Below are 27,200 nucleotides of genomic sequence, written 5' to 3'. Positions count from 1 at the left end.
ATAATGTTCTATTGTTTTATTTGTTTGATTTTGATAATTGTTTGATTTGTGATATCCATGAAAGTGTTTTCTGTGTTTTTGGGGTAGGGTATACAGTGTCTTGCAAAAGTATTCACCCCCTTGGCTTTTTACCTATGTTGTTACATTACAGCCTTTAGTTCAATATTTTTTTTAATCTGAATTATATGTGATGGATCAGATGTAAATTGGTGAAGTAAAATTATAAAAATATATACATAAAAGTATTTTTCAGATAATTGGCATGTGCTTATGTATTCACCCTGTTTATTATGAAGCCCATGAAAAAGCATGCATGGAGAAAATGCTGATGTCTGATTAAATTTATGTTAAAACAAAATCCTATGCTATAGTCAAATTTTAAATCTCAGACTGTGTTTATTAAAATCATTTTGTAAAATAGAATGTTGGTTTTAATCTAAGTCTTTATAGTCTGAAATAAATTAGAACATTACATACCTTGATTACAGTCATACGGTACCCTTACTTACCTTACCCATTTAATATATACTTAAATACATAATTACCCAAAGGGAATGGGGACAACTTGGCATGCAACATTGTTTTGTATGTATTAATCACAATTTAACACTTGGAAATGCTGACAACCATAAAATATATTTTTTTTATTGCGTTTGTCTTTTTTTAATAGTATTTTATGTTCAACATAATACAATCAACATCAAAGTGTTTTTTTGGAATGGCAGCGAAACGCAAGTCAAATATGCATACGAATATGCAACAACAAAACAGGTACAAATAAATCATTCTTTCTCCTCTCTCTCCTTCTCCTTCTTCCCTGTCTGTCCTTCTCAATTAAAAAAACTCCAACCCTGTCTGTGTGTGGTTTGTATATTGCATAATGTTTTTGTCCAAACACAATGCAGCTGTTGACAGCTTTCTGCTTTCCTTTTATCAGATGTTGATCAGTCTGAGTTGCTGGTCACTGATGAGACTGAGCCTGAATGAAAGAGACATACCAAAGAGTCAAAAACCCCCTACAACAACAGGTAAGTAGACATTAAATTTAACCAAAAAAATAGATTTTCCTACATCGTCTATGCATTTTTTGGTTGTGTTTGCTAAAGCACACTACAATCCATTTAAAGTGATGTAACACCGTTAAAAAAATATCATGAATGTGCCTAAATAAAATAAAATAAGCATTTGGAAAGGTTTGAATTGGGCCTTAAAGAATGAATGCCTACATATCACAAAATTTATAGAGCGCTCAAAGACCTGAAACAGTGCGGGCCAAGCAATTTTCAAGTTTCTATTGGGATGTTGGCAGCGCACTCTTGCAACCACTGCTGCAGCCTGTAGTGAATAGTGGGGGTATACTTTTTATATACAAGAAGAAACTAATCTCACTAACAATAAATACACATATGAAGGTAAAAAAAGACGATTTAAACATGGATAAAAAAATATATACCAAGTTCAGGAAAGCAAACTCTAAATTCAAAATAATTTCTTCATAGGATATGGATATCAGACATTTTTTCAGCAAAAAAGGGTCTAGCGCAGCAGAAGAAACTGAGCCTGAGTCTCATGATGAAGCCGTGAGCACGGATCAAATATCAGAATGTGATGACAGTATTTTACTTGCAGAGGAAGGCACTTCTAGTACCACAACAGATACAGAAGTGGGTGATGGATCCATTGATATGACTGCAGTTTGTGATGTTACTGATCTAGGAGATGTGGATAGTGGTTGTATGCAGCCTAAACTAAAACAATATCCCTATGAAATGTTTGGTTCACAAAAGCGATTATTCCAATTTCAGTGGTTTGAGAAATATACTTGGCTAGAATATTCATGTAACAAAAATACTGCATTTTGTTTTGCTTGTAGAAATTTTGCCCCATAAGGCAAAAGGCACAATCTGGACACATTATTAACCACACAAGGTTTTAAAAATTGGAAACGTGCTTTAGATTCCTTTAAGGAGCATGAAAGAAGTGCTCTTCACAGGTCTAGCATGTTGGCATGGGCAGCTTGTAAAGATTCTAAACTGCATGGAAATGTTGTAGAACAAATAGAAAAAGCTACTGAACTCCAAATTCGAGAAAGGCGAGAGTATCTAAAACGAATAGTTGCAACCACAGTGCTTCTTGCCAAGCAGGGCATATCATTTCGAGGTCATTTAGAAGGAGAAGGAAGCCTAAATAGAGGCAATTTCAAAGAGTGCTTAAATTATTTAGATAAATTTGATCCTTTCCTTCTAAAGTACAAGCCTCCAGGCAATGCTACCTATACTTCACCTTCATCACAAAATGATCTCATACAGTGCTGTTCAGAAGAAGTAACAAGTACAATTGTTAGCGAGTTAAAGAAATCTGGAATGTATGCCATAATGGCAGACGAAGCAAGGGATAAAAGAAAAGAGCAACTTGCTATCTGTGTACGCTACGTTGAACCTGACACAAGTGCTGTAAAAGAACATTTCCTGGGTTTTTCTGAACTGAAAGATTTAAGTGCAAATTCAATAACAGAATCTTTAGAAGATTGCCTCACAGTTAATGGTTTAGCCAATGTCCTCTGTGTTGCTCAAACGTACGATGGAGCTGCAGTTATGAGTGGCGTAATTGGTGGTGTGCAAGCAAAGTTTCAGAAAAAACATCCTGAAGCTATTTATGTTCACTGTTATGCCCATGAACTAAACCTTGTACTCTGCTATACCTGTAAAGCAATCCCAGAGGCTTCTGATTTTTTTCAAACACTAGAAAACCTGTATACTTTTTTTAGTGTATCTTTTACACAACACCAAAAGTTCATTGATGTTCAGGTGCAACTTGGACTAAAAGAAACAGAACTAGTACAGCTCTCAGAGACACGTTAGTCTTGCAAGATACGTTCCATTAATGCCCTAATACGCAACTTTCCAGCTGTTGTGCAGTGTCTTAAAGAGGAGAAATCTGCCATGCCACTTGACCATCGTTTCTCTAGCATTAAAGAAAATTTGGTCAAGGGCATTGAGGCATGCAACTCACTTTCTTCATCTTTTCTGTCAGAAGACATAAAGGCACTTGCAGAACATTACAAAATTGATCTGCACTATGAAGAAGTAGTTGTTGCTAAAAAAACTTCTTTGAATGCAAAAACAGGAAGGTGCGGTACTAACAGTACAGCACATTTGCAAACTTTTGGATCCTTTAATGTTTCCAACGGTTAAAATCATGCAAGTTGTCCTAACAATTCCTGTGAGCAGCTGCTCTTGCGAAAGATCATTTAGTGCTTTGAGACGTCTTCATACATGGCTCAGTGGTACAATGGGGCAATCAAGGCTTCATCATCTTGCAGTTCTTTCAATTGAAAAAGGTGGTTTGGAATCTGTGTCTGATGAATATGTAATTGATCATTATGGTAACAAACAATCACGAAGGCATACCTTGGTTCTCTCAAGAGATTAACCATTACAAGCACTTCAGCTGCCTCCATAAATTTAATTTGCTCCTGAAACTGTAAGATTCTAAATTATACCTATAGGAGGGTAGTTCAAGAATAACAGTTATTGGTTGGCTTTTCTAGATGCTATGTACAGTATCTCACAAAATAAGTACCCATACATGCTTTTCAGGTGACAACACTGAAGAAATTTCACTTGGCTACAATGTAAAGTAAAAGTAGTGAGTGTACAGCTTGTATAACGGTGTGCATTTGCTGTCACCTCAAAATAACTCAACATACAGGCAGCCATTAATGTCTAAACTGCTGGCGACAAAAATGACTTTACCCCTAACTTAGTGCAATTGTCAACATTGGGTCCAAAGTCTTACTTCTTTGTAACTTCTTTGGCCGACCATTGGTGAGGCCTGATCTGAGTGGAAAACCTGTCCTGCTAAAACACTGTATGGTCTTGCCCACCGTGCTTCGGCTCAGTTTCAGGTTATTGGCAATCTTGGAGCCAAGGAGGCAATCTTTATAGAGATCCTCAGTAATTTCCCATGAGGTGCCACCGTAGAATGTATTTAGATCTTCCTGTATGAGAGCGATAACATAATAGGTTCTAAACCTGAGACGTTGTTATAACACTAACGACTAACAAATCACGTGAAAATGGGGGAGGGGGGGTGGCAAATTGGGCCCAATTCGGACATTTTCACTCGGGGGGTACTCTTGACAGTGGTTTGGACTTTAATGGCTGTGTGTTTGAGTTATTTTGAGGGGACAGCAAATTTACACTGTTATACAAGCTGTACACACCCAAATTGTAGCAAAGTGACATTTCTTCAGTGTTGTCAGATGAAAAGATTGAATAAAATATTTTCTAAAATGTGAGGGGGTGAACTTACTTTTGTGAGATGCTATATGTACCCCTTTATTGCAAAATTATTTCCTACAGTAAAACAATGTCTGAACAAGTACAATTGTTAGTGAATTTAATCGAGAATGTATGCAGTAGTAGCAGACAAAGCAAGGAAGGGATAAAAAGAAGGCAGCAACTTCGTATCTGTGCAAGCAATGTTCAACCTGACACAAGTGCTTTCAAATCTTTCAGTTCACAAAATCCCAGGAAATGTTCTAAGTGCAGATCCAATAACAGAATCTTCAAAAAAGATTCTATGGCGTGTCAGTTTTGTAGACAATCTCTACTCTGTCTTGCTCAGACATTAAAAATTAGTTACTGAAAATGGAATATTGTAATACTATACTACAGTTTAAAAATGATGGCACTTTACAGTACAGTTTTCTATATGGTTAACGAGTTGTAATTGTAGTTTTACTACAAAAAATTGTTTGCACTTTTATTAAGTTTTAAACTGGTGTATTTTCAACTCATGAAGCACCTTGCACTTTTTTTTTTTTTTCCAGAAACTCCAAATTGTAGTGAACCAAAATAGAAATGGCAAAGACCAAGCTATGACTACTAGTACTACAGTCAAGTTGGAGAATTTCTCCAAATTGGTTATTTGTAACTCCATTTTTAATATTGATCTTTGCTATCGTTTGGAGTTTATTGAATAAACCACTGTTATGTGTTAAATGAGTGTTATAACAAGTGTCTTAAATATTGACTAATATAAACCCATGCCATGTTTAGGGTATTCTCTCCTTCCAGTATACCTCTGGGTCTGACCCTAAAAGTGGGATATTTCTATCTACACTCTTTAAAGATATACTGTAGGCACCAAAATAACTTTAGCTTAATGAACCATTTTTAGTGTATTAATCATGCCCCTGCAATCCTGCATTATGTATCAATGCTCAGTTCTCTGCCATACAGGGGAGGGGTAACTGGGGCTGCCTGCATCCATTCCATGGACAGAAACAAAAGTGATTCATTCAACTCCTAATTGGCTGAGAAACTAAAGGTGTATGGGTGGTCTATACACAAATGGATTAAGCTAATTTTGTTGTCTCTTACCTATAGTATATCCCTTTTATTAGTGAAGTGATGTTTGTAAGCTGCCTCTTATGGATAGTTTTGGACTTTAATATTTTAAACTGATGTTTTTTTCACATCAGTGAGTACCTTGTACTTCTTTTTTTTTTTTTTTTCACTAAACTCCAAATTATAGTGAACCAGAATCAAAAAGGCAAAGATGAAGCTAAAATTGCTAAGCCATGGCATGACTACAAGTACAAGGCGAGTTTGATAATGTCTACATATTAGCTATTTTTACCGGCATTTTGCTCTTTGCTATAGTTTGGCTTTTATTGAATAAACCCGTTATGTGTGAAATGAGTGTTGTATAACACGTCTCTTAAATATTGTCTAATACACCCATAAGGCATGGGTTCATTGAGGTAGACTGGAATGAGAGAATAACCTAAACATGGCATGTGCCATGCTATGTTTAGGGTATTTTCTCCTTCCAGGCTACCTCTATGACCCTTGGGCCTGGTTCACACCTATGGCATTTTTAGTGTTTTTTGCATTTTGCAGATTTGCGCTACAGAACGTGGAACATAGGAAACCATGGTAAATGGAATGTAGTGCAAATCTGCAAAATGCAAAAAACACTAAAAATGCATAGGTGTGAATCAGGCCTAAAGGTGTATGGTCTATACACAAACTGATTAAGCTAGCTTTGTTGTTGATTACCTGTAGTAGCCCTTCTAGGCAGTGAATTGATGTGTGTAAGCTGCATTTTATGGGTAGTTTTGGTTGGAAGTTTATATTTAAACAGATGTGTATTTCACATCAGTGAGTACATTGCACTTTTAAGTAGTGAATTGATGTGTATAACCTGCTGCATCTGTTTGTATTGGATGTTGATGACTTTGTTTTAAGTATAATAAAAATACAACTTATTAAGAAATTTTGTATGCATATTTTTTTAATTGAGTCTAAGTTTACTCTTCTGCCAATGTGTTTTGGTGTGTGCATTGCACAAAGGGAATATGTGTGCGCAATGCCAATGCATATATTCTATTTTTTCTCCCTGCATATGATTAATACTGACTTAAACATAGGTATATATAATACTCGTCGTAGGTGAGCTCAGTGTATGTCAGTTAGCCAGGTCAGTGTAGTGTATGTATGTCAGGTAGTCAGTAAGGTGAGGTCAGTGTATGTATGTCTGTACTGTCCGTCAATGTATGTATGTCAGGTAGGTGAGGTCAGTGTGTGTCAGGTAGGTGAGTCATACATTGATGCATCATTGATGGGCAGCACTAGTAAGCCGGGCAGCAACCAGCAAGTTAGCTTACCCCCGCCACACAACCCCTTCTCTCTGCCAAAGACACCCGCGACACGACCACCCCGGGTCCACCCCCCCCCCGCGGTGCCACTATCGGCCTTTGGGCTGAGGCCCCTGGTCTTTTTGACACCTAACAACGCCCCTGGTTACAGGACAAGTCCAGTTGAAAGTCACTATTCTCCACCATGATCTGTAAAAAAAGAAAAAAACCTTCATAAACATATGTCTGTGGGTTTCATCAATCTAACATGTTTGATTTGATTCTCTCCAATGTATTCATCAGTTCTCAGATTGTTGAGTGCAAATGTCATCAGATACTGTAACTAATGAGCACTGAAAAATTTGTGTTGAGGGAGTTGAGTAGTTTTTTCAGTAGTGGAAATCACTCGTATCTGTGTGTTACAGATGTTTGTTGAGATTGTATTGCAGTGGAGACGTGGGCTATATAAACCTTACCTTCCCAAAATTTTGAAAAAGTGAAGTATCTGTACTGATGAAAAAATGAAGCTGCTCCTCCTGCTTCTTTCAGGAATGTGCTTCCTTCTCTGTGAAGGTAAGAAAAATTACAACATTTGAAATAAAGAAAACATGCTGAGAAAATGTTTATCATTGTAAATTAGGCCAAACAAAAAGGTGCAATAAAGCCTTGCAACCAATCACATGGGGGTCGATTTACTCAAAGTGGAGAGTGCAAAATCTGGCGCATCTGTGCATGGTAGCCAATCAGGTTCCACTTTAGCTTGTTTAATTAAGCTTTGACAAAAAAAAACAGCTGATTGGTTTCTTTGTAGAGCTGCACCAGATTTTGCACGCTCCAGTTTTAGTAAATCTCCCTGTAAATAAAATTGAACAAGTCTAAAATGCTTGCCTTTCTTGACTGGTTTATCAGTAGCAGGGGTTTCCAGGCCCATGAAGGAGTCGTCTATATGTGTCCCAGATAAAGTTTTTGCAATGACAAAACTGTGGCGCACTTATTTTGGAATTGCACCCATGCACAGGAAGTTTAGAAAACAGTGTATCCATTATAGAAAGGGATCTGTGACCTTAACGATTTTAATTGTGAGTACGGTATATTTTTGATGACCGTTTTACCAATCTGACTGCTAACCAGCAAAAATGATGCTGGATGATTAACCAGTTGCCGACCGCCGCACGACGATGTACGTCGACAGAATGGCACGGGCAGGCATATGGGCTTACCTGCCTTCCCGCGGGTGGGGGGCCCGTTTGGGCCCCACCCCGGTGCCAGCGGCGGTCGGAATCCGTTCAGGAGCGATCCGGGATGAGGGGGTGGCCATTCATTCATGGCCACCCCCTCGCGATCGCTCCTGACGAATGGAAGTGCAGCATGACATCACTTCCTCTCCTGTAATGTAAACATAGGCAGAGGAAGTGATGCAATCTCTCCTCCGTGTCGGTATTTTTCGTTCCGGCACCGAGGAGAGAGGATCGGTGAGTTGCACCAACACTACACTACACAGTAGAACATGCCAGGCACACTCTCACCCCCCCTTCACCCCCCGATCACCCCCCCAATCACCCCTGCACCCCCAGTCACAGTGACACCAATTGCATTTTATTTTTTTTGCATTGGTGTCATTTGTGACTGTAATAACTGTTAGGGCAGTTAGGGTTAGCCCCCTTTAGTTCTAAGGTACCCCCCTAACCCCCCCAATAAAGGTTTAACCCCGTGATCACCCCCCGTCGCCAGTGTCACTAAGGCTGGGTTTACATTGCAGCGGTTTATGAGAACGGATGTGATTCGCACCGCACTGCAGTGCAAATCACATCCGATCTCTGTGCGATTCGAGTTCAGCCATACAGATAGTATGGCTGAATTCGCGTCGCACCCACCGCACACCCGCCGCAAACTCGCACGGGACCCTTTTTTTGGTCCGCAGCAGAATCAGATCGCATGGGTGTTCACACCATGCGATCCGATTCCTGTCCGAGTTTGCAGATCGCACTGCGATATGCGAACTGATCTGGGGGTGTCATTAACATTTCACTGACACTCCCAGCAGTTCGCATAGGGCAGTGTGATGCGGGAACCCGCCGCAGATTCGTGGCGTTCCCGCATCGCTCCAGTGTGAACCCAGCCTAATAAGCGATCGTTTTTCTGATCGCTGTATTAGTGTCCCAGGTGACGCTATTTAGGCAGGTAGGTATTTAGGTTCGCCGCAGCTTTTTATAGCGCCAGGGACCCCCATATACTACCGCATAAAGCCCCCTGATTGCCCCCTAGTTAACCCTTTCACCAGTGATCACCATATAACTGTTACAGGTGACGCTGGTTGGTTAGTTATTTTTTTATAGTTTCAGGGCACCCGCCATTTATTACCTAATAAAGGTTTAACCCCCTGATCACCCGGTGGGTGATATAAGTTTGAGGGTCAGATAAGGTCTGCGTCGCCCCAGGCAGCGTCAGGTTAGTGCCAGTACCGCTAACACCCACGCACAAAGCATACACCTCCCTTAGTAATATAGTATCTGATCAGATCTATATTAGCGTCGCCAGCAGTTTAGGTTTCCCAAAACGCATTGTTAGCGGGATCAGCCCAGATACCTGCTAGCACCTGCGTTTAGCCCCCACAACACACATAACTGCAGCGTTCGCAGAGTCAGGCCTGATCCCTGCGATCGCTAACAGTTTTTTTTGTAGCGTTTTGATACAGTCGCTGACAGCCTAGGTGCTTTTTTACCTGTGAGTCTCACTAGTGTACCCCTAAATTTAGGGGTGTCTACTTTCCAAAATGGGGTCATTTGGGGGGGGTTTGTGCCATCTTGGCATTTTATGGCCTTCAAAACTGCGATAGGTAGTGAGGAGTAAAATCAAAAATTTACACCCTTAGAAATCCTGAAGGCAGTGCTTGGTTTTCGGGGCCACGTACGCGGCTAGGCTCCCAAAAAATCCCACACATGTGGTATCCCCGTACTCAGGAGAAGCAGCAGAATTTATTTTGGGGTGTCATTTCACATATGCCCATGGCATGTGTGAGCAATATATCATTTAGTGACAACTTTGTGAAAAAAAAAAAAAAAAGTTTGTAATATTCCCGCAACTTGTGGCAAAATATAAAATATTCCATGGACTCAACATGCCTCTCAGCAAATAGCTTGGGGTGTCTACTTTCTAATATGGGGTCATTTGTGGGGGTTTTGTGCCATCTTGGCATTTTATGGCCTTCAAAACTGTAATAGGAAGTGAGGAGTGAAGTCAAAAATTTACGCCCTTAGAAAGCCTGAAGGCGGTTCTTGGCTTTCGGGGCCCCGTACACGGCTAGGCTCACAAAAAATCCCACACATGTGGTATCCCCGTACTCAGGAGAAGCAGCAAAATTTATTTTGGGGTGTCATTTCACATATGCCCATAGCATGTGTGAGCAATATATCATTTAGTGACAACTTTGTGAAAAAAAAAAAAAAGTTTATAATTTTCCCGCAACTTGTGGCAAAATATAAAATATTCCATGGACTCAACATGCCTCTCAGCAAATAGCTTGGGGTGTCTACTTTCTAAAATGGGGTCATTTGTGGGGGTTTTGTGCCATCTTGGCATTTTATGGCCTTCAAAACTGTGATAGGTAGTGAGGAGTGAAATTACAAATGTATGCCCTTAGAAATCCTGAAGGCGGTGCTTGGTTTTCGGGGCCCCGTACGCGGCTACGCTTCCAAAAAGTCGACCACATGTGGTATCCCGTACTCAGGAGAAGCAGCAGAATGTATTTTGGGGTACAATTCCACATATAACCATGGCATGTGTGAGCAATATATCATTTAGTGACAACTTTGTATAAAAAAAAATATATATATATTTTTTTGTCATTATTCAATCGCTTGAGGCAAAAAAATAAAATATTCAATGGGCTCAACATGCCTCTTATCAATTTCCTTAGGGTGTCTACTTTCCAAAATGGGGTCATTTGGGGGGGTTTTGTACTGCCCTGCCATTTTAGCACCTCAAGAAATGAGATAGGCAGTCATAAACTAAAAGCTGCGTAAATTCCAGAAAACTTACCTTAGTTTGTAGATGTGACAACTTTTGCGCAAACCAATAAATATACAGTTATTGACTTTTTTTTTACCAAAGACATGTGGCTGAATACATTTTGGCCTAAATGTATGACTAAAATTGAGTTTATTGGATTTTTCTAATAACAAAAAGTAGAAAATATCATTTTTTTTCAAAATTTGCGGTCTTTTTACGTTTATATCGCAAAAAATAAAAATCGCAGAGTCAGTCAAATACCTTTAAAAGAAAGCTCTATTTGCGGGAAAAAAAGGACGCAAATTTTGTTTGGGTACAACATTGCATGACTGCGCAATTACCAGTTAAAGCAGCGCAGTGCCAAATTGTAAAAAGACCTCTGGTCATTGACCAGCAAAATGGTCCGGTCTGAAAGTGGTTAATAATTGTTTAAAATATGCCATCTGGAAAGTTTGAAATATTTTATTATTTAAACATGATGTTAACAATTTCAATTAAAATTACTTTTTTTAGAAATGTATAGTTATTTTTTAGGGGACAAAAAAGCACAAGGGTAATAAAGAAGCAAAATCCACTTGGGACTTATCTGTGGAATACACTTGTAATGTAATTTTAACCTTTCAAATGCTTTTCTTTATATGCATTTTATTTTTAAGGACTTGGATTCCCTTTTATGTATTTTTTATTGTCTTTTAATATTTGAGTCATTTTGTTATGTACAGTAGATTGTTTGGATGATATTATCCTTTTGTTATTACATTTTATTGTATGGTTTTAACTTTAATCTTGATGTTCAACAAAATTCACCTCACCTATGAGTCAGGAAACCCCTCTGATTGCCCTGCAGTCATGACCAACTGCTAAAATAATTGGAACCACTCTGCCTTTTCTTGGGTGACCTCCTACTTTTAATATATTCCTTACACAGGACATTTACTGTGCTGCAAAAGGCAGAGGTGCTCCAAGTACTCCTAAAGCTTTAAAAGGTGAAAAACTGGAGGGGCGTTTTTGCGGAGTGTAGCTGAGTAGTAATGTAGAGCTCCGCTCCATGACTGAGGAAAAATCTGTCATACAGCCTAAATCTGCCATCACCTTAGGCTTACTCCCACAAATCCGGAGACCAAATTGTTACCAAAAAAAATGGTGCTAGGAGGCAACAGAAGTTTAAAACATCCTCCATTAAGGAGTCATGGCCGCGAACTGCAGTCAGAATGGCGCCAGCTCCTGCCTCACAGAATACCTCACAGAGCACCTCAGCACGCTCACACAATATAAAAGCAGCCTTTTGTACAAATAACTTCTCCAGATGATTCTGATGTGGAACTTTTACCCTCACAAGATTCTTCTAAGAATGTATCTGCTCCGCCTGTGCTTTTGAAACAATTTGAGAAAATGTTACAAAAGGCACTAAAACAAACATCAGAACACATTACAAGCAGCCTCACAAAGGAAATTATAGAATTGGGTACGCGTACAGCTATCCTGGAAAACAAAAATTTGAATAAATCTAACTTTCAGTACAAGATACTATGAAAGAAATATATAACCTCAAAGAAGAGAATTTAACACTTCAATTCCGATTAGAGGATTATGAGAATGGGGCCAGACCCTCTAACATCCGTATTAGAGGAATTCCTGACTCCACACACCTAGACCTCATCTGGGCCCCACAGTCCTCTCCTCACACATTTTAAAGAGGAAGTAAACCCTGATGGGTTTACTTCCTCTTTGGTTCCCTGCAAAGGTAAAGCATAATGGGCTACTATGCATCGCATAGTAGCCCATTATGTGTCACTTACCTGACACAGGAGCCAGCGATGTCACCGATGTCCCCTCTTCCACTGAGCATCTATCTTCTTTCTGGGCATCGTGGCTCCGGTGCTGTGATTTGCCGGAGCTGCGATGACCGACCGTAACAGCATATCGCCATTAGCAGCGGCATGCTCAGTGCGCCTGCGTGCTGTAGACAGCAGTGCCTGTCTTCTTGCAAATATCTCCTAAACCGTGTAGGTTTAGGAGATATTTCTTGGGCCTACAGGTAAGCCTTAATCTAGGCTTACCTGTAGGTCAAAGTGGTCTGTAAGGGTTTACAACCACTTTAAGTTTTGACACAGAATATTTGTGTCATACCCATGTATGGCCTATTTAACAGGCTATTCTTTATGTTCCGATGTTATAACATATCCTACAGAACCTCTTAGCATTAATAGCTAATCATTAATCGTTAATTTTTAATTATTTATTTTTATTTTTGGCACAAAGATACCCCCTCTCATCAAATAACCCCCTATTGACTATTTTAGTTATCTATTCAACTTTATTCCATTATATATATTATAATCCTTAACCTCTCTATTAGCATAAGTTTTGGTCCCACATGTTATTATCCTCTTCTTGTTTAGAACAATGTTATAAAAAATAAGTTTTTTATAACATAAAGTTTAATTTAATTTAGGAACTGGTGACTATCTTTCTCCACCCTTCATCAGCTACATCAAAATGGGACCTGTAGATTCATAAGTTAATATATATGCAACTACAATTCAGCTCATCTCTTTATTTTCCCCTCCCATAGCATTAACATGAACATGAAACATTAATAAAAAAAAAAATTCTCAACTCTAATACTTGAGTTAGATTAAAATTGTTACATTCATTTTCAGTTATGATTAAAATTAATTATTAATTTCTTTCTTTAATTAGCCGAGAAAGAAAAAGCAAAGAAAAAGAAAGAAAAAAAAGCATTAATATTCTTAAAATTTTTTGAAAAAAACATTTGAAAAATAATATTTTTTTTACCTGGCCAGAAATCCCTGTTGCTAGGCAGTCTTCCTAATCTGCCTTCTTCCTGCTCCTCAGTGATCTTCGTCTTCTCCCTTCCTCTGCTTTGTCTTCTGGGTAATGGGGCGTGCTGTGTTCTGGGAACTGTGTGTTCCTTAACTCAGCACGTCCCATTCACAAAGCGCAGCACAACTCATGCATGCGCAATAGGAAACGGGCAGTGAAGCCGCAAGGCTCCACTGCCTGTTTCCGTTAGTGAGGATGGCAATCCTGTTTGGAGTTCGCAGGGGAGGTTGGTTAGTGTCCAGTTGCAGATCGGAAGAGGACGAACCCTTTTGGGCCCTCTTTTTGAGAACTTTAACCTCCCTGGCGGTATGATTCAGTCTGGAATTAGGTGCTGAAAGCGGTACAATTATTTTGCACGGAAATCTGGCTTTTGAATGAATGAATGAATGAAATACTTATATAGCGCACAATGCGAACTGAATCGCCTTTTATTTTGTAGTCCTGTAATTCTTAGGAATAACGCTCTTAAATCTGTTCAAACCAGAGTCTAGCAGACATCCCGGGTATGATAAAGTTTATAATATAATAAAGAATAATAGAAATTATTCAATAATGTAATCAAATCCAAAAACACTGAAAAATTTACACTTTTTGGTTGCTATGGACAATCTCCAAATTCCAGGCAGTAAAAAACAGTATTTATAATATAAAAGTGCATGCAGGGCATTGCACAGACCACTAGGGACAAAGGGGGTGTGTATTTCTTAATACAGCACTGTAATCTGTAAGATTACAGTGCTGTGTGTGTTTTGTGTGTTTTTACTTTTTTGAATTTGCCGCTGTTCTCCGCTCCCGTGCGCCGTAACGCCGCAGGGAACGGAGCTCGGCGGCATTCGGCACTGTGAATCGAGCGGAGGACAGCTCGATCACACAGCGCGGCGGACATCGCTGGATCCAGGGGACAAGGTAAGTAACTCTCCCTGTGTCCTCCCCTGCATCGAGATAAGCCATCCCGAGTCTGGCTCGGGGTTACCGCTCCTATCAGTATATTCCTACCCCGAGCCAGACTTGGGATTACCGCTAGGGGGGTTAAGATGGAGTCCATGAAACAGTATAACCACATAACTGGAAGCGGTTGCTGGATCGTCAGGATGCCTACCCTATCCTCATGCTTTAGAAGGAAAGTAAAGCCAACCTTTCTCCATCTCATTGGTTGGTATACCCGGGGGTGCTCTGCTATTTCCTCTGTTTTATTTCCATCAGAGGAAGTAGTGACAGTCAGGAACAGATTTATGAGGACGAATACTGCTTGTTTGATGGCTTCTCATTGCCTCAGTCATCTGGGCACAATGTCATCATGCATATAGATGATTCCTGGGGTGCAGGGGCACCTGCGCAAATTTCAACTAGAAATCTTAGTGCAAGGGAGGAAACAGGATAGAACACAGTTAATAAATGTTACTCAGTATGAGTAGCGGTCCACGGTGATGGAAAGACCTTGAGGAAGTTTTGGTCCATTAGGACATTTAGACTGGAGAAGGGCTACGAATCATGTCTGAAAGACAGCTGGGAAGATGTACTGCGAAGGACTTTCGGTCAAGGCAAGCAGACATTCCCAGCCAAGGAGGGCAATCTTGAACGTGCTGGGGTTCAAACAGCCCTTTTAGCACTTTGGTCCTCCTTGACTATGTGTAGTAAGGCCAATCTCCTTGCAGTTTAGCAACAGGGCAGCAGTCGCCTATATTCAGCTCCAGGATGAAACTCGCAGCAATATGCTATTGAGAGAGGTGAAACCCATAATGCCTGGGGTGGAAGATCACCAGCAAAATTTCTGAAACAGTTTACCTCCCAGCAGTTGCTTTTGACCAGGTACAAGCTTCCAGAGCACAACGAGTGGGTCTATGACCCAGGTCTTCTCTGAGCTGGTCCACAAGTGGGGCCTACCACAGACAGACCGCCTTGTTTCCCACAGTAATCACAAACTTTGGTATGATTTTGTCTGTACCCCAAGGCACAAGGGGCAGATGCTCTGGTCTCTCCCTGGGACTGAAATCTAACCTATATATTTTCCTCAATATTTCCCGTAAATGGGATTCCCCTTGAGGCTGTCAAGGGAGAACATAGTTGTCATAGCCAGTCCTCCATATTGACCAGGAGGCCCTCTGTTTTTCCTGGTCATTCATTTCAGTATACAGAAGACATTTCCCCTCTATAACATATGCAGACTGGGACTGCAAGCTGGGGCGCTAAAGAGGGAGGATGGGCACCTCCGGTTGATCCAGGTCACTCCAGAGTGATCTCTACTTTTGTTGTGTGCGAGAAGACATTTTACTTACAACATCTAGGTCTAATTCGGGAACAAGTTTGCTTTTTCTTGGTAGGACCAGACGTTGATCCTACTGTCCTTCCAGTGTCAGCTTTTATTTTCTTCCTCCAGGCCTTAACCTATCCTCGCATAGCTCATGAGTGTGGGCTATATTGGCAATAACACATTTGAAAAGGACCAAGAATCCTTCAGTTTGCACAACTTTTGAGGGCAGTCGTGAGGAGTCAGTCACCAAGGAAGCAAGATCTATTGCAGTTGCTGGATCTCATATCAGTTTAACCCTTTGTTCCAACAGAGCAATGTTCGGTTCAAGCCATCACTTACAAGGCAGTATCAATTGAAAGAACCTTAAGCAGAAGGTTATCAGAGATTCAAGCTCTTGGAGCTTCAAAGTAAGAAAGAAAAAATATATATATAATGTATTCCTTTCTTTCCAGAAAGAGTAGAGTTGGATCTTGTAGATCATTCTGCATGGGGAGTCTATGCTGTTTCCTGTCCCGCCACGCTGTCTGCTGGGACACACACGGGTCCCAGAGACAGCGCGGACCATTCCATTGCACTGCACTACTCCGGGAAGTGAAGCCGCAATGCTTCACTTCCTGATTCCCTCACCGAGAATGGCGACGCAGCAGCCGAGAGCCGAGCGATCGATTGGCCTCGGCTGCCGACTACACTGGACCCTGGGACAGGTGAGTGTCCATTTATTAAAAGTCAGCAGCTGTAGTATATATATAGCTGCTGGCTTTTAAAAAAAAAATTCCAGTGGAACAGTGGAATCCCTCTTTAGCAGACAGCTGGACATTGCCTAACTTTCCAGAACTTCACACAGGAAAGTCACACGTACTCTTCATTTTCAGAACTTTAAAGGAGCATCTCTCCACAATTGTCCCTTTCAGGTCATCTAAATAAACCTTTTCCCATTCCAGTTGGGAATCAAGGGAAAGAAGTTACTGCCTGGATCCTAGCAGGCTTGGTTCTGTACAGGACTAGAGGTTGCAAGCCTCTGTCAGCGGCGGCAGAGCACTCTACCAGAGCGGTTAAAGCCTCTTAGGCAACACATTCAAAAGAATCTATGGTGCCCATCTGTACAGGGTTATCACTATCACTCCAACATTCCTACTCAAATTTGACGGAATAGACCCGGGGGCGTTGTCATCAGAGGACTTTGTAGGAAGGACTATTCAGTCCTCTGTCTCATTACAAGATTGGTTTGACAAGTAGATCCCACCATATCAGCTTGTTATTTATCACTAGTATGCTGCCATGTTGGCGACAGGAAAACGGAAAATTGTATCAAATACTTACCGTAATTTTCCTTTCCTGACGCCAAACCGTGGCAGCATATGAACCCACCCATGTCCCTTCCGGTATGTGGCTTGTTACAAAGAATGGGGTGGCGGCTAACCATGCCTTCATTTATGGTATTCACTGGTCCTGAGGGAGTGGTCAAGAGGTGGAGCTCTATCACTAGTATGCTGCCATGGTTTGGCATCAGGAAAGGAAAATTACGGTAAGTATTTGATACAATTTTCCATTTTGAAAGGAAAAATTGGAAAACTGAAGACAGGTTACGTATTTTTTTTTCTACAACTGTCACATTATAGCTAGAGACCCCTTTTACAGCACAAGCATATTCTTATATTCTTATGAAAATATCTAGTAAATTCTCATTGAATCAAAGCTTTAACAGCATAGAAAAACTATTGTATATATTACTTGATTTTTACATTGTTGTCTATATGTTATAATATGTAGTAATAGGTTTTCACTAGGTTTCTCTAGCAAAAATAAAACAAAATCCAATAAAAAAAATAACAAATAAATACTTTACAACTTTCTGTTCTACAGATCTAGAAGAGTTGACTTTTTTTTTGCAAGCCAAACTGCATCAAGTTTTTTTTATTTGCCATCCTACGCATAATTTGTATTTTTTTAAAACATGTAATAATCACAACTTTTAGGTTTGGATTCTATTGACATTTGTAATCTCTATATATAACCTAATTAGTTATCTAAAATAATGGCAGTCTTCTGATCAGACAGTCACAATTGAGTGACAATATTTTTCTGATGTAGACACCTTAACCACTTGACAACTGGGCACTTAAATCGCCCTCGTGACCAGACCAATTTTCAGCTTTCGGTGCTCTCACACTTTCAAGGTCATGTAATACCGTACCCAAATGATTTTTTGTCCTTTTTTTCATACAAATAGAGATTTCTTTTGGTGGTATTTGATTACCTCTGGGTTGTTGTTTTTTTTGCGCTATAAATTAAAAAAAAAAATTAAAAATAAAAATACAAATTTCTCAGTTTCTGTGATAAAATTTTGCAAATTATAATTTTTTCTTCATAAATTTTGGCCACAATTTATACTGCTACATATCTTTGGTAAAAATAACCCAAATTAGTGGATATCATTTGGTCTTTGTGAAAGTTAGGGCTCCGTGGACATCCACTTGCTCAGCGGGGATCACTCCATCAATCCCCGCTGAGAAGGAAGATGACAGGTCTGTCTCTGCCCACTGCGCAGGGATGGACCTGTCAGAGCGCCGCTCTCCCCTATGGGAGATCGGATGACGACGGACCACAGAGTCCGTCGTCACCCGATCCGATGACGGATGGAAAAGGATCAGAGCAGGTCGGATGTCAGATAGAGGTCTATGGAGCATCAGTTCAGGTCCGCCTAAAAAACTGACAGGTGGACCTGAACGGATCGGTCATGTGAAAGAGGCCGTAGAGAGTTATCACACCTGATGTACTGGTGACCCATCTCATTTCTTGGGACCCTAGCAAGCCAAGAAAGTACAAATACCCCCCAAATTACCCCTTTTTTGAAAGTAGACATTCCAAGGTATTTAGTAAGATGCATGGAGAGGGTTATGATGTCATTTTGTCCCACAATTCTTTGCAAAATGTAGATTTTTTTCCACAAATAGATTGCAATAGGTTATTTCTCTCACATGGCATGTGTATACCACAAATGACACCCCAAAACACATTCTGCTACTCCTCCTGAGTATTACAATACCACATGTGTGGGACTTTTGCACGGCCTGGCCACATAGAGAGGCCCAACATGCAGGGAGCACCGTCACATGTTCTAGGAGCATAAATTACACATCTAACTTCTTGACTACCTATCTACCTACATTTTTGAAGGCCCTGGAGCCCCAGGACAACGACATATGACACTGATGTGGCACTGATGACGCGTGACACTGATGTGGCACTGATGACAGATGGCACTAAGTGTCACTGATGACACGTGACACTGATGTAACTCTGTCCCCTTGGCACAGCTGTGGTGCAATAATAATACAGTACAATATAAACAGTATAAGGTACCTGTAGCGATCCCTCAGGATCCTCTGGCTCCACCTGGTGGGGAAAGACAGTAGACCACACACACTTGTACTCTTAACCAGAAATACTTTTTACTGAAAGTATAACAAATAAGTGATTACAGGTATTGCACTGTCGTCCCAACGTAGAACGTCAGTACAGCATGAATCAACAGTCAGATACAATAAACAATATGCAAGTACGTTATTATCTAGATCTGGGAGCTCCCCTTACTTAAAGTCTATGTGAGGCCTCACTTATAGTATTTCCCTCCTTTATCTTCTTTCTTCGCTAGCTTAAATGGTTCCTCAGGTAATTGTAATCCAAAGGGGTAAGTGTAGAAAGTTAACTCAGAATACTCCAGGTATAACTCCAAGAACTTGGAATCGCACTTGGGCGCTAAAGTGAACCGGGCCTCAAGCCTACTAAATGTCAGTTGCTCAGTTTCACTTCCATGGAACAACAGGTTCCAGCAAGGCCTGTGAGTAAGTCTAACTGGGTGCAATAGTATTAAATGATGGGCCGTAACCCGCTCACCAACTGGATCAGAGTTCGGGGTGATGGCTTTGGTCCGATAACTGCAGCTTGCTTCCGCTCAGGCTGGGCCAGATGCTCTGTGTCGCTCCAACGACTGGATCTAGTCCTCCGCTACTCCGACAAGCGTCTCCGACCCTCGTCAATCCGATTACCAGCTCTCAGGCTCTGTCAAGTCACCTCGCAAATGGTCCTATTTGCACTCCGCGATGACTGTCTGCCAATGTGCCCGAGAACCTTCAACACAGCTCTGCACAGGCAGGCAGCGTGGTCCCAAGAGACCAAATATGGCCGCTGCAGTCCCTTTTATACCCTACCCAGCATGCACTGCATATCAGAGTGTTCATGGGTAGGTCACACAGACTCCTGGGTAACAAAGGTCAAACCTCTTACCAAAACAAACATGACTTCCTATGAAAGTCTTTGTATTTTAATATCACCATATCTGTGCATTACTAGAATGTATCAGTAGGTGGCTCCAAACACTGAGCCATCGCAATGTCCACAGATTTAACATTGATATGAACATAACTACATTAATACACAATTATGTCCCCGCAACATATGCAAGCCAAGTTTGAGCGGAATTCTGATGGAAAAACCATCATAGTTTTTTCTGACAAGAATTCTGATCGTGTGTACATGGCATTAGGATACTTTCCTAGCAACTTGGAATGCCAGTACTGGGTCCAACTTACAGCAGGGGGTGTCCTAGGGAACCAGCCTGGTAGTAACAGAAGATGGTGTGAGGCCTCGAGGGAAGAATAATCATGAGATATGTACAAGAGTTCAGCTTACTAGTATTCAAGTGAAACATACGAATCAATGTCATTGGGAACGAGGTGATGGGTTACTGGGCTGATGGAGTCTGGTATAGGCTCAGCAGAGCCAGCTCAGAAATGCTGCACAATACAGATAGAAGAGTTATGAAGTGTACATATTGTAATGCATTTAAAAACTGTGCCACAGATTACTGCGTACTTTTCGAAGAAGCATTGCTTTTAAAGGATAAGTTCACCTTTTGCATGTTACACCCATATTCAGGGACCGGACCAGCCTCTGCACCCCCCGACATCCAGATCTGACAGCTATTTAAATTTAAAAAAGTGCCCAAGCTGAGCTCTACCCACCTAGCCGAGTCACTCATTCACAGTTTTCTGTGAAAGGAAAAACTACAAGGTCCAGCAGCCTTCAAGGTTGTTGGCTTGTAATTTTCAATGAACTACCATAGCGCTGTGGAGCTCCATAGTGCTCTTCCTGTCAGATTGTATCTGCTTGCCTGTACAGGATGTACAGGAACATAGATACACTGACAGTCTACAGGAGACCTGCACGGCCCTAGCAATCTGCTGATCGATGGTGTCATGCTTTAGAGCAGGGCTCTTCAAACTTTTTAAACAGGGGGCCAGTTAACTGTCCCTCAGACCGTTAGAGGGCCAGACTAGTTAAAAAAAAAAAAAAACTATGAACAAATTCCTATGCACACTGCACATATCTTATTTTAAAGTGAAAAAACAAAATGGGAACACATACAATATTTAAAATGAAGAACAAGTAAAGTTAAATCAACAAATTTACTAGTATTTCAATGGGAATTATGGGCCTGCTTTTGGCTAATGAGATGGTCAATGTCCGATTCCATATTTGCCACTGCTAGTCATAACAAGTGTGCAAGTGTCCATAATTTCAAGCCCCCCTCACCATAATTTCAAGCCCCCCCCCTCACCATCATTGCAAGCCCCTCTCACCATCATTTTAACTCCCCCCCCCCACCATCATTGCAAGCACCTCTCACCATCATTGCAAGCCCCTCTCACCATCATTTCAACCCCCCCTCACCATCATTGCAAGCCCCCCTCACCATCATTTCAAGCCCCCCCTCGCCATCATTTCAAGCCCCCTCACCATAATTTCAAGCCCCCCTCACCATCATTGCAAGCCCACCTCACTATCATTTCAAGCCCCCCCTCCCCATCATTGCAAGCCCCCCTCACCATCATTTCAAGCCCCCCCTCACCATCATTGCAAGCCCCTCTCACCATCATTGCAAGCCCCCCTCACCATCATTTCAAGCCCCCCCCCCCTCACCATCATCACAAGCCCCTCTCACCATCATTTTAACCCCCCCACCATCATTGCAAGCCCCTCTCACCATCATTGCAAGCCCCTCTCACCATCATTTCAACCCCCCCTCACCATCATTGCAAGCCCCCCTCACCATCATTTCAAGCCCCCCCCTCGCCATCATTACAAGCCCCCTCACCATAATTTTAAGCCCCCCCTCACCATTATTTCAAGCCCCCCCTCACCATCATTTCAAGCCCCCCTCCTCACCATCATTGCAAGCCCCCCCCACCATCATTTCAAGCCCCCTCACCATCATTGCAAGCCCCCCTCACCATCATTGCAAGCCCCCCCTCACCATCATTTCAAGCCCCCCTCACCATCATTGCAAGACGCCCACACCATCATTTCAAGCCCCCCCCCTCACCATCATTGCAAGCCCCCCCTCACCATCATTTCAAGCCCCTATCACCATCATTTCAAGCCCCCCTCCTCACCATCATTGCAAGCCCCCCCCCTCACCATCATTTCAAGCCCCCTCATCATCATTGCAAGCCCCCCTCACCATCATTGCAAGCCCCCCTCACCATCATTTCAAGCCCCCCCTCACCATCATTGCAAGCCCCTCTCACCATCATTTTAACCCCCCCTCACCATCATTGCAAGCCCCCCCTCACCATCATTGCAAGCCCCCCTCACAGCCTTACTGTGCCAAACAATGTTTCACCAATCAGTGTGTGTGCACATCGGGCATCTCCTGCTGCTGTGTCACGGCTCACTGTGAAAAGTTCGGGCTCACTGTGAAAAGTTCGGGCTCACTGTGATAAAAGTCCCGCCCTCCTCCTAGACCAGCTCGTGTGATAGACAGAACACTGCCTCTATCACACGAGCTGGTCTAGGAGGAGGGCGGGACTTTTACCACAGCGCGCTCAAAATTTTAACAGTGAGCTCTGTGACACAGCAATCTCCTGCTGTGTTACAACCAGCCCGCCCCGAGGCCTGGCTTGTCAGGAATCTGGCCCTGGATGGGGTGGGCCGGATAAATGTCCTCGGCGGGCCGTAGTTTGAGGACCCCTGCTTTAGAGGCTCCAGAAACAAAAAATAATAAATGCAAATTTTTTTTACCTGCAAAAAAAAAGTGCATGTATTCTTTATCCTTATCATTTAAGTTTAATGCCAGCCTTGCATTAATTGGCAGCCTCAGCCAGCCTTTGGGGGCACTAGTGAGCACTTTCTCCGGGTCCCCCCATGGGCGCACTAAGCCCCGCACAAAAGCAGATTTAGATACACTAACAAACGGAAGCCAAACTCCAGCTCACACTGCAAGTACATAAGCAATTACAGCAACCATTTTTTCTTTTGGAATAAAAGGTTTTACATGCATAAATAGAAGCTGATCATTGTAAGGAACCCTGTCAGTGGTAGATGATTTGTCTCAGCACTCTATCTGGTACATCTGAAGGAGATCTTGAAAAAATAGACTTTACTTGCTGGATTAACAGATGAAAATAAAACGAATACAGCTATCGCGTCTATGATTTGGCCAGCTGCAATATAATGAATGTTTGCTTTTGGGTTTAATAACACATTAACAAAAAAAAATTCAACAAATGTAGAAATAAAATGTAGCAATACAAAAGGGATGTGCGTAACGAATACAATCTATTTTATTTCACAACATGCCATCTAGTGGCAGAACTGATAAAATACAGCCAGCTACAATATTGATTGTTAAAACTCTTCCTGGTACCTGTTCAAATAAATGTAAATAAATACATAGGCTGCGGCCTCTTTGCAGCCATTTCTTGTCTACTGTACATGCATTCCAAGTAATAGCTGCATGTCATTTTTCAGGGAAAGTTCCCTGATACTGATAACAGTGACTCATGTCTGCAAAATCTGTGTTGAAATTACCTGTTGTAGCGCCACCAGATGCCTGTGCATACCTCCCGACCATCCTGCAATTTCAAGTAAATCCCAGTGTAGCGAGAATTTGGGCTGAGTCCCACAGAGGAGGCCAGTGCCGGAAAACATGTTTTGGCACTCAACTCCACTAATCCCCCAGTCAGGTGCGCATTGCGGCGTGCACTGCCCAGCCAGCACAGACCCCACCTCCCCTGCCCGCCCGCTAGCTTGTTCACCACCGTACAGGCTGCAGAATGGGAGAGAAGGTGGGCTAAGTCTGCTCTACCTCCTCCCTATGTCCCCCTGTGCCTGCTCGCAACCCTAGGCATGCAGCCAATTCTGTGGCTTTGAAGGGGTTCTATAGGCGGGAATTTTAAAGCAGTGATCCTGATATCACTGCCCAAGATTTTGGGGACCAGCCAGCCTTCCTTCTATGTGCCATATTGATCCCTCCTTCCTGTTTTCCATGTGCCAGAATGATCCCTTATTCCTGCCTTCCATGTGCCATAGTGACCCTTCCTGCTTTCCATGTGCAATAGTGATCCTTCCTTTCTTTCTTCAATGTACCATAGTGACCCCTCCTTCCTTTCTTCTATATACCATAGTGATCCTTCCTGCCTTCCATGTGCCATAGTGATCCTTCCTGCCTTCCATGTGCCATAGTGATCCTTCCTGCCTTCTAGGTGTCACAGTGATCCTTCCTGCCTGCCATGTGCCATAGTGATCCTTACTGCCTTGCATATACCACAGTGATCTTTCTTGCCTTTCATGTGCCATAGCGATCCTTCCTTCCTACTTTCAATGTGCCATAGTGATCCCTTCTTCCTGCCTTCCAGGTGCCATAATGATCCTTCCTGCCTAACATGTGCCATAGTGATCCTTCCTGCCTAACATGTGCCATAGTGATCCTTCCTGCCTAACATGTGCCATAGTGATCCTTCCTGCCTAACATGTGCCATAGTGATCCTTCCTGTCTTGAATATGCCATAGTGATACTTCCTGCCTTCCATATACCACAATGATCCTTCTTACCTTCCATATGCAATAGTGATCCTCCCTTCCAAGTTCCATAGTGATCCTTCCTGCCTTCTATGTGTCATAGTGACTCTTCATGACTTCCATGTGCCATAGTGATCCCTCCTTCCTGCCTTCCAAGTTCCATGGTGATCCTTCCTGCCTTCTATGTGTCATAGTGACCCTTCATGCCGTCCATGTGCCATAGTGATCCTTCCTCCCTGCCTTCAATGTGTCATAGTGATCCCTTCTTCCTGCCTTCCATGTGCCATAGGGATCTTTCCTGCCTTCCATGTGCCATAGTAAGCCTACTTGCCTTCCAGGTGCCATAGTGGTCCTTCCAGGTGTCATAGTGATCCGTCCATGTGCCATAGTGATCCTTCCTTCCATGTGCCATAGTGATCCTTCCTGCCTTTCCATGTGCCATAGTGATCTTTCCTACCTTCCATGTGCCATAGTGATTCCTCCTGTCTTCCATATGCCACAGTGATCCTTCCTGCCTTCCATATACCACAGCGGTGCCTCCTGCCTTCCATGTGCCATAGTGATCCTTCATTTCTGCCTTCCGATTTCTATAGTGAACCTTCCTTCCTGCCTTTCTCTGTGCCATTGTGATCCTTTCTTCCTGCCTTCCATGTGCCATAGTGACCCTTCCTGCCTTCCTTGTGCCATAGTGATCCTTCCTTCCTGCTTTCCAAGTTCCATAGTGATCCTCCCTTCCATGTGCCATAGTGATCCCTTCTTCCTGCCTTCAAGGTGCCATAGTGATCCTTCCTGCCTAACATGCCATAGTGATCCATCTTCCATTCCATGTTCCATAGTGACCCTTCATGCCTTCCATGTACCATGATGATCCTTCTTTCCTGCTTTTCATGTGTCATAGTGACCCTCCATGGCTCATGGTGATCCTCCCTTCCTGCCTGCCATGTTCCATAGTGACCCTTCATGCCATCCATGTGCCATGATGATCCTTCTTTCCTGCTTTTCATGTGCCATAGTGATCTTTCCTTTCTGCCTTTTATGTGCCATAGTGATCCCTTCTTCCTGCCTTCTATATGCCATAGTGATCCTTCCTGCCTTCCATGCACCATAATGATCCTCCCAGGTGCCATAGTGATCCTTCCTGCCCAACGTGCCATAGTGATTCTTCCTGCCTTCCATGTACCATAGTGATACCTCCTTTCTTACATATACCATAGTGATCCTTTCTTCCTGCTTTCCATGCACCATAGTGATTCTCTCTTTCTCTCTCTCTCTCATCTTTCTCCCTAAAAGTTGGTTCACACTGTAACAAGTGCAGGAAAGGCCCATTCCTTGTGCATTTCCTGTACTGTATACACCATGCTGCCCTTGTGAGATGCACGTGGGTGCCGTTAATTGTTAATGGCAGCATGTTTGCGGCCACCAAACCACATGGTACAGCAGTACTATGCAGTTTGGTGTGGTACGATTTGAAATAGTAGTGCTTTGGAGAGCGTCCCCATTCACTTGAATAAGTCATGACTGGTGGACAGTAGTGGCCGCCAATGCATCAGGGGATATAACTCCTGCCACAGCCATGAAGCAAAGCATAATGGCTGCAGAATATGTACACCACCAGCTGCTGCCTCTGCAGGTAAAGGGGGAGCACTTGGCGAGGTGGTAAAATCCTGTGGTTAAGCCATGGTTTTACCACTCCTACAACCACTAGTGTGAATGAGCCTTAAGTGTTATGTTGCATATGTCTGACATTTGAGATACGATTTCCTTCTGATGTTCATTTGTTCAAGCAATGCCGCACTGTATACAGCCACTAGGCTCAGCTTCTGTTTAATCATCCCACCTTAAGCCACTCTTACTGTTAGGCACAGCTTGACCACTGACCATCATTTGCTACTATGTGCTACACTTACTGCAGTACTTATTCTTTGGCTCCATCCCAGGGTTCCTCAGGTCCTTCTAATCCTCTATTTTAAGCTCTCTGTCTATTTTCAGTGTATACAAAACAGGATGTATTGGAAGTTTTATTTTAAATGATTGTACTGAGGTTTATTTGTATCCCTAAGACGCCAGCTTGTGGCACAGCAATCAAAGCATACTTTATAGGTACAAGGAAGCAGTGGCGTAACTAGAACCCTCAGGCCCCTATGCAAGAAACCATGGAGAGCCCCCCTGACCCCCGGTCAGGGCCCTTTTCTCCAAGGCCAGTGGCGGAACACCAGGGCCTGGTCACAAGTGGGTGGCTGCATATAAAGGAGCCAATTTCTCCATTTCCCCCTGCTTCTACTCCTCTCCCTCCCACAGGCACTCAGTGGCTGCAGGAGGAAAATGGAGAGATCGGTTCCTCTATGTCGGTGTTTCTCAATCTTTTTCCAGTCAGGGCACCCTTGAAGTACACCCCTAAGTGACGCCACTGTGCCTATCAAATGCCACCACTATGCCCATCAAACTCTGCCATCAAATGCCGCCACTGTACCATCAAGTGCCGCCACTGTGCCCATCAAATGCTGCAACTGTGCCATCGAATGCTGCCACTGTGAATCCCCCCTGTCCTCTTGCCGTCTGCCTGGCACTCACCCTGTCTTGGTGGGG

General features: G+C 42.5%; 1 protein-coding gene across 3 annotated transcripts in view; it reads left to right on the top strand.

Moving 5' to 3' along the window:
* The first annotated feature begins 668 nt into the window (after positions 1-668).
* LOC143940909 (granzyme A-like) overlaps positions 669-27,200 on the top strand; it is a 52,715-nt gene continuing 26,183 nt past the window's right edge. Inside the window, exons 1-2 of one of the 3 annotated variants that reach the window (XM_077462730.1) lie at positions 669-771; positions 938-1,028. In XM_077462730.1, coding sequence (XP_077318856.1) covers positions 938-1,028 — 91 coding nt within the window. In that variant the 5' untranslated portion in view covers positions 669-771. Of the gene's footprint in view, positions 772-868; positions 1,029-7,071; positions 7,220-27,200 lie in introns of those variants that run through there. The other 2 variants (XM_077462732.1, XM_077462729.1) reach the window with 2 other exon arrangements.

Source organism: Lithobates pipiens, unplaced genomic scaffold (assembly GCF_037356315.1).
Source record: "Lithobates pipiens isolate NorthernLeopardFrog02 unplaced genomic scaffold, aLitPip1_a1.2 Scaffold_3, whole genome shotgun sequence".
Lineage (NCBI taxonomy): Eukaryota > Metazoa > Chordata > Amphibia > Anura > Ranidae > Lithobates > Lithobates pipiens.
Note: the sequence above shows the minus strand (reverse complement) of the source record. Positions and strands in the feature narration are given on the sequence as shown.